At 37.5% G+C, this 13,595-nt stretch overlaps 1 protein-coding gene across 1 annotated transcript in view; it reads left to right on the top strand.

Annotated features, from left to right (window-relative positions):
* Positions 1-13,595, top strand: part of zgc:154142 (CUB and Tryp_SPc domain-containing protein) — a 64,977-nt gene that overhangs the window by 18,858 nt on the left and 32,524 nt on the right. Inside the window, exons 4-5 of the mRNA XM_022684685.2 lie at positions 5,301-5,441; positions 6,576-6,673. Coding sequence (XP_022540406.2) covers positions 5,301-5,441; positions 6,576-6,673 — 239 coding nt within the window. The remainder of the gene's footprint in view (positions 1-5,300; positions 5,442-6,575; positions 6,674-13,595) is intronic.

The following is a 13,595-nucleotide window of genomic DNA, read 5'->3' as shown; positions in this document are numbered from 1 at the left end:
CTGTTAAATCCATGACCTTTTCACATGTAGCCTGTAGGAGTTCATTCAACACTGGAGGAGTTGATCTGACAGTGCTGGAAATAATGATCCAGGGCAGGCTCAGCGCGGCGCAGTCAGAGTGTTTTCCGATGGATCTCGGCAGTGAGGGGAAATAAGTGGGCAGTGGAGAATACCTGCCCACATGTATTGATCACCTGCAGCCTCAGCTTTTACACACACTGTTTAGTGCTGAGGAAAGCCTGTGTAGTGAATCAGTGTTCAGTATTCCAGGGGAAGGTAATGAATTGGGCTGTGTCAGGCCTGGGAGCTTTCTCTGAGAAAGCACATTTTTATATATTCTTCCTAAAAGTTTATGCTGCCTTTATTACTTTAGAGATGTTTTTTTTTTTTTTTTTTGAATTCATACCCCCACCTTCATCTTCTGCTGAATAAAACTGCATGGTCAGATTATGCCGGTCAAGATGGTTAAACTTGTTATACCAGAATAATGTGTGTTTTTGTCTGTGTTCGATGGTTTAGCTTGAATACAAGCTTGAATGACCAAACTTGACCAACCTGAACAAGGTAAAAATTTGCTTAAATAATTTAAGATCATTTGTTTTTTTAAATGTTTTAAGTAATATTTACTGACAACTTTAGTTAATTAGACATAAAACCTTTAGTATGTAAGTTAATTTAGCTAATATATTTGTGTTTTTGTCATGCCTGACGCTGTTAGTCTGCCTGCTCTAGTCCCTGTTTGCCCCAAAGACTCTGTTTGTTGTTGATGTAAAAGCTGGATTTGTGCTCTAACAGGGGTGTATGCACTGTGCTCCTGAATGGCTAATATAGGATTGGGTGGCTGACTGTTGACTGTTGTCAGGGTTTTAATCAGTCAGTCGCGCAGCTGTGTCTCCTGCCGTCCATCTGCATGAATATTTTCCTAAACTCCGATGCTATTTGAACATAGGAGGCACAAGGCGTGAAAATAGACTATTGGTAGAGTGTAAGATAGAAAGGAGCATCAGGACGTGCATTGTGCAGGGTGTATGATAGGGCCAAAATATTTTTCTTATAAAGTTATATTGTTATTCCAGATGCTTTCTATCCAACTGCTACAGTATATCACATACTAAAAGACTGTACTTTAGAGATAATTGGCGATATATTAAAGATAGATTTGAACCGAGCAGAGCAGAGTGGAAGTTGGCTGCACTAAGCAGTGTACGTGATGTGGTTTATTGGGAATTGGCTTGGATATTTTGTACAAGGTTAAATGTACTGTACTGCACAAATGAGTTCCAGTGAATTTAAGTCAGTGGCAGTTGATTTATGTGTGTGTGTGTGTGTGTGTGTGTATGTGTTTGGTTGGTTGGTGAGGGATTTAGCCCACTTCAGGCCTCATTTTTGTGTACTGATAAGAGATAACAGCGAATAATATGCGGTTATATAATATACATCACTGAACAAAGGTCTTAAAGGTTTTTTACTGCCAGTTTCTTCAGTGATAAGTGTTTTTTTAAGGTTCCACAGATGTTTAGTTCTTATCCATTGAGTTTCTTTCACGTTGTGCATGTGGAAATGCTCTTACTTTCACTATTAAACATATCCCTTAGTTCTAGTGCTGTTTTAGCACTAGTGCTGTTTTTCTACCATTTGATTTTAGCAAACATTTAAAGGATCATAGAAAAAATAGACTGTTGACGAGCTGTAAGATAGCAAAGACCATTGTGGAATGTGCGGAATTCTATTGGAGGCTTTATTAACACTGAACATCTACTGCAAAATCTTTAGAAACTGCATGAAAAGATTGGAGCTGTATGGGATGGATTATCGCCAGACACCATTAGGAACCTCTACAAACCCATGCCGGGATGATTGAAATGTTACATTAGACATATGTTACACTGCAAAAATCCATTAGCAAAAACTAGACAAATTAGAAAAATCAATGTAATTTAATATCAATTTATATGACGTATATATTAAGCAAAAACTGGGCTAATGGGGTAAGCTATTTTTTCTTAGTAGGATTCCTTAAAATAACCAATCGTGAAGTGTCAAAATGAGTCAAATAAATATTAGATCAAGCTAAATTGCAATTTTTATGAAATCAGATTATCTTGGCCAGTGACTTTTCGTGCTTATTTTAAATGTAAAATATATATGATTAAACTACTTGAAATAAGGTGAAAAATCTAAGTAAAACTGATCCTTCTCCCTAAAATAAGCAAAATAACCTTACTCTACGATCTTACACAATGATTAGTACGAAAAAAGAAAATAAGATTAATTGACTTAAAATTAGACTATGTCATTTTTTTTGCAGTGTTAAAAATACTTCTAAATGTGTAACTTAATAAATATGAATATAAATGAAGAAATGCCCATATCCAGTATTGTTCCTGGAACCTTCCTTTTTTCTTCCTTCTGAATAGCATTACAATAAGTTGATATGACATATGTGTTTATATTAAGGGAAAAATCTGCTAATGGTACAGGTACGTTTGTGTCAAAATGAGTGAAATAAAATTTAAATCAAGCAAAATCACAAATTTTTGGCTTAGATTTGGACACAGAATATCAGAAATTAGAATACATTGACCAGTAAATCTAAGTAATATAGATCCTTATTCCTAAAATAAGCAAAATAATCTTACACTTTTACTTTTACTTACTTCTGTAAAAATTCATATTAGAGAAGAAAACAAGATTTATTGGCCTAAAATTAGACAATTTGAATTGTTTACTTTTTGCAGTGTTCACAATACTTCTGAATGTGTAGCTTTTTTCTTACTTCTGAATAGCATTGCAATCGGACACTTTTTCAACTACTTTTGCATCAACTACTTTGATGATGATTTATGATGTAATTTATCGTGACAAAGATAAAAAAAAAACACACATCATACAGCTCACCCCTACTGATAAGTCCTAAAAGTTTTGAGAGCAAGGTCTTCAAACAAATTAGGACACACAGTCTCTCTCTCTCACACACACACACACACACATATACACACAGATACACACATGCACGCTCCCCACCCCTGCAGCTGCAGTGTCCTCCTCACTCCAAGGCTAAGAAGATTGCGCTTTGATGTCATGCCTAAAATCGCCCCCCACTAGAAGCCAGTCTCGGCTGCTTGGCGTTCTGGGCCAGAGCGATGTTCCACATTAAAACATCCTCTCAACGACGGTGCGCTCGCTGCAGCGCTATAATGAGCATCTTAAGGAGGACTGGCTCATCACATTCAGACTTTAAAGGTCCAGCAGAGTGGGGTTTCTGTGTTAATGTAGCTGCAGGAGATCAGAATAGAGCCCTCGCTGTTCTTTAATGAGCGTTGTGTTTGTCTCTGAGAAGCAGGCTCTGTCTGTGGGCTCTGTAGAGGCTCTGCTGAACATTAGCTCTGGAGTCAAGGTTTGTTGAGAAACTGCTGAGATAATTTTATTACTTTGCTTTATTTTAATAAGTGACTAACCTTCAGACCTTAAACCCTTGTGTGGTGTTCATATTTTTGTTACTCGTTTACTTTGTTACTTGTATTTAATTCAGCAAAATGAAGCAATTTTACATTAAAATGCTTTACACATGCTTGCTTCACCTAAATTGCAAGCAATATAAACAGCTTACATGGTTAATATTTGCCCTTTACCTTTCTTGTGTTACATTTCTTTTAAGAAGTGCTACTCTGTTTTTATTAGTTTTTTAATAAAATGTAAAAGAAAATGAATTAAACTTAAGATATTAGTAGAAAATTTGTTTAGTTTCAAATTTACAAATGAAGCAATGTTTATTAGCCCTTGACCAAACATACTGTATGTAATATAAATTTGTGTGTGTGTGTGGGGGGGGGTTGTACAGTGTGTGTTTATCGAAAAAGTGTTTTGATATATGTTTTTCAAAAAAAATGAGCCAATGCCAATGAGTTTGAGTTTGAAAAAATATATTTTTAGTATTATTTGATGAAAAATGAAAATGGGTCCCACAGACCCGAACACCACACAAGGGTTAAATGTTAAACATGTCTAAAATAGAGAGTAAAATCCACCTGTATTGCTTACATTTGCTAACACTCCAAAGGGATTCTAGCACTATGTTAGCACTAAGCTTTTTACCCATTCTAGAGTAAACAAAGTCTAGATTCATGCTTTTTTGATGCTTGAAACATATAATAATTTACAGTGTTACAGTTTACCAGTCACTTTCTCAGTAAATAGCGCTTATGAGAACAGAACTGCTGCATCTGGCCTTGGTAAAATGGTAACATTTTGCTTGTACAGGTACTAGAGCTTGATTGGTTAATTCCTCCGTCAGTTTTTTAGTTTGTAGTTAACCTGTAACATTAGGTTAAAATTCTAAAGGTGAAACTCTATATATACTATATATATATATATATATATATATATATATATATATATATATATATATATATATATATATATATATATATATGTATTACACACAGAGTGATCTATTTTAAGCGTTTATTTCTTTTATTGTTGATGATTATGGCTTACAGCCAATGAAAACCCAAAAATCAATGTCTCTGAAAAATTTAATATTATATAAGACCAATTGGTACTTTTAGCAGTGTGGGCAGTGTGCCAAGTCCTGCTGGAAAATGAAATCCGCATCTCCATAAAAGTTGTCAGCAGAGGGAAGCATGAAGTGCTGTAAGATTTATATGGAAAACGTATATATATATATATATATATAAATATATATATATTTATATATATTTTTTTATTTTACCAAATTAAAAACCTCTGGTTTCAAATTTTCTGTAAATAAATGCTGTAAATGACAATATTTTTATTTGGAATTTGGGAGAAATGTTGTTTGTAGTTTATAGAATAAAACAACAATGTTCATTTTACTCAAGCATATACCTTCAAATATCAAAATCATAGAAACTGATTCAAAAATTAAGCATGGATGGTTTGGATGTTTGAGCCAGTTACAGCAAGTTGAGGCAGGCTATCATCTATGAAATAAACATTGGTAGTTAACTACCAATTACAACGAAGTCTAGGTCTTGAATATAGATTTTATTTGCATAATTATTACATGAGCTTTAAATTTTTATTTTTGAGAACTGCATTACTGTCATAATTAACCACAGTTTCATAGGCCCTAAAATAGAGCTCAGTGGGATTCCACAAGAGCAATTATCAAATTTACCATAGTTTTTGCTTTAGGAATAATAAATATATAATAAACCTACAGCTGACCTGACCAGTTACCCTATTACTTTTGTTGTCAAATAGCACTAAATGCATCGCTCTTTTTCTAACAGTCTGTGATTTTCTGTCTCCTGCAGGGACGTACTGCGGTCAGTCAGTTCCGAAGCCGATTGTGTCTCTGGGAAACAGTTTGGTGGTGCATTTTGACACCAACCACATACATGCATACCGAGGATTCAGAGCCATGTACCGCGCTGTTAACCCTGAGAGTGTTACAGGTAAATACTGTCTAATAATAATAATAATAATAACAATAGTAATAATAATAATAATAATAGTGATAGTGACATACGTAATAATAATAGACATTACGTAGTGTCTGCTGAGTTATGTAAGCATGCTGCTGTTGACCCCTCTGAAGAATGTTCTCAGTATGGAGAATCAGCTGCACCTGCTGCTGGTTAACCCATCCCTTTAAGAGCATGAAGATAAGAGTGAAATAATCTTATACTGCAGGACGGGGGGGCTGAGGGGGGGGGGGGGCGAGGGGATGGGGGGGGTTGGAGGGGTGTAATGTGCGCCTCACTGCGGTTGACCTAGAAAACGAGGGGCTACAGGAGAGGATGAGGAATGAGAGAGGGGCGGAAAAAAATATCCCCCATGAGTTTCATCCTGCTAACCATCTCTCTCTCTATATCCTCTCTCTCTATCATCTGTCCTTTCTCCTCTCTCTATTCTTTCTTCTCTCCCTCTATCCTTTTTTGCTCTCTCTCTCTATAATTTCCCATATATCACTCTTTCTATCCTTTCTCCTCTTTCTCTTTATACTTCCCATTTATCTCTGTCTATTCGTTTTCATCTCTCTCTATCCTTCCTCCTCTCTCTCCTCTCTCTCTATCCTTTCCCATCTATCTTTCTGTATCCTCTCACCTCTACCTCTATCCTTTCTCCTCTCTATTCTTTCTCCTTTTTCTCTATCCTTTCTCCTCTCTTTATGTCTCTCTACACCATTTCCCATGTCTAAATCACTCTCTCTGTTCTTTCTCCTCTGTCTCTTTATCCTCTCTCCTCTATCTCTCTCCTTTCTCCTCTCTATTTTTTTCTCCTTTCTCCCTCTATCCTTTCCCATCTCTCTCTCTCTCTCTATTCTTTTTTTCCCTCGTTCCTTTCTCCTCTTTCTCTATTATGTCTCCTTTTTCTCTATCCTTTCCCATCTATATCTCTCTCTATCTTTCTCTCTATCATTTATCTTTATATTTTCTCCCTCTTGTTTTCTTCTGTGTTACTCTACCTCTCTTTTTTATTGTTACTGTCTTTTGTATTCTCTCTATTGCTTTCTTCACTGTCTCACTACCTTATCATCTCTCTCTCTCTCTCCCTCTCTCTCTCTCTCTCTCTCTCTCTCTCTGCAGAAATAGTTGGTGCTGGTGGAATCCTGGTGAGTGGCACTGGGGAGCTGATGACCCTTGGCTTTCCAGAGCAGAACTATGATTTGGGGGTGATATACCAGGTACACTCGTTTAACTACTTAACCTATATGCCCTCTCTCTCTCTCTCTCTCTGTCTTTCTCTTCCTTTCTCTCTCTTTGTGTCGTTAGGAGGTGGAGCTCACTGATTCATTATGTAGGTCCCGCTACAGACACGGTGGTCAGTGTGTTCACACAGTGATACTAACATAAAATATCAGCATATAATGCAGTAATATGTAGAGAATGTGCTAAAATAATAATTTCAGATTTTTACTGAGCATTTCTTTTAGGATTTGATTGCATTCAGTGACATGAGCATAAGTCTGGTCAGGATGTTGGATGATCACCACCCCAGCTTATCCTAACATTTTGAGTATACTCAACATTTAACTATGATACATATTGCACACTTAAACTTACTTAAACTTAACTTACACAGTTAATACATGACTGGGACACATAGAGTATTTATTACATTACATTACATTACATTACATTTGTCAGACGCTTTTGTCCAAAGTGACTTATAATACTCAATGACAAAATTAATAGAAATTAAAGGTAAAACATTTTTAGATAGGGCTTAAAGGAGGTCGAAGGGAAATAAGGGGATAGAGAAGTGAAGGATGGGAAGAAGGAAATGGGGTTAGAAGTAGTTAGTTAGTTAGAGGTGTTAGGAGAGTAGGTGCTCTTTGAAGAGCTCTGTCTTCAGGAGTTTATTAAAGATAGAGAGAGATTCTCCTGATCTGGTAGTAGAAGGTAGTTAGTTAGAGGTGTTAGGAGAGTAAGTGCTCTTTGAAGAGCTCTGTCTTCAGGAGTTTATTAAAGATAGTGAGAGATTCTCCTGATCTGGTAGTAGAAGGTAGTTAGTTAGAGGTGTTAGGAGAGTAGGTGCTCTTTGAAGAGCTCTGTCTTCAGGAGTTTATTAAAGATAGTGAGAGATTCTCCTGATCTGGTAGTGGAAGGAAGTTGTTCCACCATTGGGGAACTCTGTATGAGAACAAAAAATGTATAACATTGTATTAATGGAAAACAAATATTACCAGGCATTAAAAACTGTGAAAGAAACACTAAATAATTGATGTGGGCAAGAATAAATTGATTAAGGCCCCACGCGAGCCGTGTAATGATGCTCATTGCTATGTTACACCCCACTATTATTCTATTTTCACACCTTGCACCTTTTTATTTTTAACCCAAAAATTCAGTGTATCAATAGTAACTGCTTTTGTTTTCCACACTGCATTCTTTTGATTTTCTATACAGCTCAAAAGTATGCCCTCTCGTTAGCTAACCTTTACCTGATGTCTTGTTAACTAATCCTACAGTCAGATTTTACAGGTAGTTACTCAAAAAAAGTAGTTTGTTACATTGACATGCCAAAAGTCATGGGACTAATAACTAATATTGTGTCCCATGACTTGTGCCACGTCCCATGAATGCAAAAGAAGGCAGCACTAACCTGTGAGATGTGTGTGGGGTCTCCTGCATCAATGTAGATGTGATTTCAGCCAGAGACGCTTCACTGTCTGTTTGCATGGACAATTGTAGCCAGACACCGCCTGTCACAATCATTATGATCCACTTTACTCATTTATGGTCCACTGTGGGTGGTAATGCCCAATATTGCATATCTGTAACAGTTCAGAGGCAGGCTGCAAATGCAAGTTGGCCTTTTTATTATTAACCATTACAAAACGAAAACAAGTTACAAAAAACTGAGACAAGGAAACAAACACTGGGACTTAAAAAACAAAGATTATGAAACAAACAAAGGATGAACTAGTTATAACAAATAAAGAAACAAACAAACTAAAAAAAAAAAAAAACAGAAACTTACACATACACATCAAGACTGCGTCTCAAACTAACAGCAATTAATTACACATTGAAGCGAGGATTAACACAACAGGGTCAAACAAAAAGCATGACAATGAAAAAAGGAACACATGGGGTATATGTATACAAACTGGGAAACAGGGAACACCTGGGGAAGGAAATGAGGGGGCAGGAGAGGGAACACTGATTACTTAGAGGGGCTAGGCCAAAGACAAAACAGAAAGGAAACAGAGATGTGTACTAAGGAGCACATGGCAAGAAAAACAACACAAACTGTAAAGCAAGACAGGAACAATCGCACAACTTCAGAAATAGAATGTTCCATCCATCTGGCATGTGCTGTCAGAATTTACTCAAGCTCTGATAAATCATCTTGCCTTGCCATGAGCATGCTGACCAATGTTCACCCTCACTCACAAGATATTACCTCACAACTTATGCAGATGAGGACGTTCCCAAGCCGTCCCTTGAGATAACACTTTTGTCCAATGATTTTTGACATGCCAGTGAACAAGTAACTAATGACTTTTGTAATGAGACGGTTAATGAGAAGATAATCTCACTACTTTACCTTACGTCAGTGTTTCTCTGTAAAACAGCCAGACTAGCCAAGTAAACCCCCCCGTAAACGGCCGGCCCCTCTCCCAGCCCTTACTCTGAACACACAGCCAGTTCTGCTGATTCAAATGATGAACGACTGCTGCTGTTTGAAAGCATTAGTCAGTAGAAACAGTTCAAAAACTGCTGAATCTCCAAAGAAAATCTAACTGAATAAAGTGTAAAGCTTACAGAGCTGCTCCTACAGGAAACCCTGATCTGTTCAGATGAGCCTGGAGTACTTTAATCTTCTGTACGGGGGAACTTTATCTATCAGCTTCATATTACACTTTTAAAAATAAATATTTTACACGTCCAAACATCTGTGGATACTTCTTATAATGAATGCCTTCAGCTCTGCTCTAATTTGAATCAATTGCTGACACTGGTCAGATGACATAGCTTGATTAGTAAGATTTAAGAAGCATTTCCAAAAGAATAAGACTCTCTGGAGCAGATAAACAATGATGAACCTATTGGCACCATACCTAATGTCAGACAGTGGCTAGTTAAAGGGGTATAAAACTAACTCTAACTCTACTTATATCATGATAATTTATTAGATAAAGCCACAGAACAAGGAATAGTCAAAATGGCAAGTAAACCAGATTTATCCATGTAGTGTATAGAGGTGTAGGAAAATATTTATATATTAAAGCGTCTTGATATTTTGTTTTGCAATACAGTATCTATTTTAATGATTTGTTAAAATGTAAAAAAGATAGGCTGGAACATAAATAAATAACTGGAAAATATATACACTTAAGCTTTTATTTTAATAATAACAACGCTTAACCTAATATTGGTGGCTGATAATGTCTGATCATTTTTTTAATAGCAGGGCTAATTTGTGGGGCTGCATCTTTTATTGGAGACATGGTGTTTCTGCACTGTGACTATGGGATCCAGGGGCTTCCAGTGGTGTATAATTACATCAAATTTGCTTTGTATTTGGTTTGAAAGCGCTGCATCATTGCTAGGTCACCAGTATGTGGCAGAGAAATACATGGAGAGCTTTGGATACAGTGCATTACCGGTTGATAATGTCACTCATAAAACACATCTCAGCCAATCATATTGCAGGGTAGGAACTAACTATGGTATAATGAATCATAACCCCTGTGTTGTGTATGCATATAGCATCGGCAAGCACACAGCCCTAATAGTGCAAAAAAAACCTTTAAAGGTTTTTTAAGTCATGTTCAAATTAAACTTTTTTATTGTGCAATTACAGTGACTAACTTGGCAACAGTTACCTGTAAAGAATGCTTTTGTGGGCGGGGCATGGGTCAGTCTCCTCACGCTTCAGTATTCTCAGTAGTGAGAGCTGCAGTCAGCGCATGGGCACGCTCAGTGAACTAAACTGATTAGCTATTTCACTCAGCTTCAGCCTCAGAGCTGCCAGAGCAGGAGAAGAGCCGTGTGGGGAGGTTCGTGAGGAGAATTGATGAGATGTTCTGGCAGGAGGGGGTTTGATTATAGAGTTTGGATTCTTGGGACCCTCCCTGTCGCTCCACCGCTCCATCTGGCCGGGCGGAGAGCCTGAAAACAACTAACAAACAGCCAGCTTGTCAAACTCCAGCACAACAGACGGACACACGGCAGCATACGGACGCTCAGAAAGCAGGATCATCTGAATTACGACGCCTGTTACTCAGTTTAATGGGACAGATATTTATAATGTGTCTTAGGGAGGGATAGAGAGAGAGAGAGAGAGAGAGAGAGAGAGAGAGAAAGATAGAGTGAGAGATAAATACACTGAAAAATATGTAGGAAGAGAGAGAAGAAGTGTAAGAGCTATACTACGAAATTGAACACACCTGCTCCCTTTGCACACCTGAGACCTAGTAACACTATCAAGTCACATGACATTTTGGAGGGAAAATGACAAGCAGTGCTCAATTTGGACATTTAGGGGTGTACTATCTAAGGGTTGTACTTACTTTTACTGCCTGTGGTTTAGACTTTAATGTCCGTATATTAAATTATTTTGACTACTTAAGTACTTGACTACTTAAGTACTTAAGTGTCATTTTGTCATTGTTTTCCCATGAATAGATAAACTTAAATATCTGCAAACATCACTTTGTATCACTTTTGTTTTTTGTCTTGTTTTAGAATCTAAAATATTTCAAACTGATACTTGCATGCATAATTAATTTAAGACGGGAAAAGATGCGGCAATGCTGGCTACTTTAAAATTGGTTGATTTAAGCTAATTTCTATTTTTTAAATTAGTTTCAATAGGTTGATTGTTTTATTTAAGATGTTTGTTTAAATAGAGGGGTTAAAGCCGTGGCCAGTCTATGGCCCAATCCTATTTCACCCCTTGGCCCTACCACTTAATCCAACCCCTTGTTTTCGAGTGTAACCCTTCCGTTTGAAAAAGAGAATTGGGACAATGCTTCCAGCACCTGATACGTCATCAGGAGCGCTAAAGTTCAGTAACCTAACTGCTGCTGCTGCTTAACAAGTTAACTTTGCGGTTTATCGTATGTCTTCAGAAAGGCGGGAGAAATTAATTATTATTTTCCATTTCAAGTTATACTGGGGTGTGTAGTATCTCTAAAAGTTCTCGTCCCAGAACATCTCTAGTTCATACTGTCTGTAATGGAATAAAATCGATATTGCAGTGTTTTTGCTGATATGGGGTCATATAAAGAGAGATTAAGAGAGAAAGAGTGAGGTATAGAGGGATAGAGGGATAGGGAGTAAGCAGAAGGCAGATTGGTTTAGTGATTAAGGTAATGGGCCAGCGATCAGTGAGCGCCGTGTTCAGTTCCCAGGTGAGATTTGTTGTATGCAGACGGATGGCTGTTGTCACGGCCCTGAACAGGACGTTTCGTCACTGTTGGCTGAGAAGACTGAGCATCTGTTCAGTGTCTGACCTACAGGCCAGCAAAGTCTTTCAGGAGAACTGCTCTGGTACAGTTTGGAAAGTTCTCAGTGCAGAAGGTCAGTGATGAGGTTGAGGGGGCTGAGGCGGCCTCCAACAGAGCATGTAGTTTATGAGGAACGACTCCTATAAGGCCGATGTCTGTAACAGAGTGATAAAGTGTCTGTTGCTAAGCCAGTGTTTTTCTGGTCTGATCCTGATGACCTTGTTCTTTGTGGAATTTTATAGTTTTCCTGCCTCTAAAACCTCCATTTAACCTCCTGAAGGGCTCAGTAATGAGCTGAATAATTGAGCTGGTTGTTTTAGGAAGCAGAGAAAAGCTGAAATGTGCATTAAGATTGGAATATTATTGGGTATTAATGGTGCTTATTGGCTCATGTTTGTCCATTACAAACAGTTACTATACATCCTAATTCCAATATTTCTCACAGGGATTTGACTAGAGTGCATCAACCATCAACTATGCACAGCGCAGCTTGATTTTGGGGGGTGTGTCAGTGAGTCTTTGCTATCGTTACGACAGGAAAAGTAACCTATGTATGGCTTGAAATGCAAGAAAGGCATGTACTAATTGTCTTAATTCATCATGCACGTGTTTTGGGCATAACGTCAAATAAACAAATCACCATGTCACTTGCCATTCCATTTAAGAGCCAGGTGTGCTTTGATTTTGGCGCGTATTGCAATTTCAATGGCGCAGCTACCTGTACAGGTCCAACACTTCTCAGGAACAGCAATGTTTTTTTATGTTATTATATTTAGTTTTCTGTTTATTGTTGATTTAAACATTGGGACTGTGCACTGCAGCATGTCCCTGTGTGTGTGTAATGCGCACAGGACACTTTTGTAGCCAGGATAGGAACAGATATCTGATAGTTGCCTGTTTTCTAGGCTTTTTTCAGACAGTGGAGCACCTGTGTTTTCCGTTGCCAAGATAGCAATACACCAGAAATGTACCTAAACAAACCTCATTTTCAGAAACTAGGGTGGTATTTAAAGGGCATGGATCAAGGTGTGGGGTGTAAGGTAGCAATGAGCATCATGACATGACTTGAACAGGGTGTAAGAATGGCCCAAAATGACCAGTATGACTAACACGACTGAATTATTTAAATTATTTGACTAGCACAGCCCTCTAGTGCAAGCTGGATGAACAGTATGACCAAATTGACCAACCTGACCAACATGATTAACACAACTAGTTTAACTTAATTGATTAACTAGCACAACCACCGTGGCCAAGCTGGATGACCATTTGAACCAACATGACTCAGTGTGACCAGTGTGACTGGCTTGACAAAGCTTAACCAACTGGACAAAATTATCCAGAAAACCAGCACTAATATCAGCTGGTCTTTAAGCCTAATGCACATGTCCAGCATGTCCAAGCTGTACTGGCAAAAGTATTCACTATAATTACACTAACTATCCTTTGGACAAAAGCGTCTGCCAAATGTAATGTAATGTAATCCAAAATAATAATTATTTAAAAAGTACAAACAAGCAGTGTAAATGTTTTATTACTAACTACATTACTAATTATTCTATCAATATTTAGTGCAACAGTGTTCCTTTGCTCTAACGGGTAATGATTCCATCAGATTAAAAACTAGTTTTTCAATTAAAAAAAA

This window comes from Astyanax mexicanus, chromosome 7 (assembly GCF_023375975.1).
Source record: "Astyanax mexicanus isolate ESR-SI-001 chromosome 7, AstMex3_surface, whole genome shotgun sequence".
Classification (NCBI taxonomy): domain Eukaryota; kingdom Metazoa; phylum Chordata; class Actinopteri; order Characiformes; family Acestrorhamphidae; genus Astyanax; species Astyanax mexicanus.
Note: the sequence above shows the minus strand (reverse complement) of the source record. Positions and strands in the feature narration are given on the sequence as shown.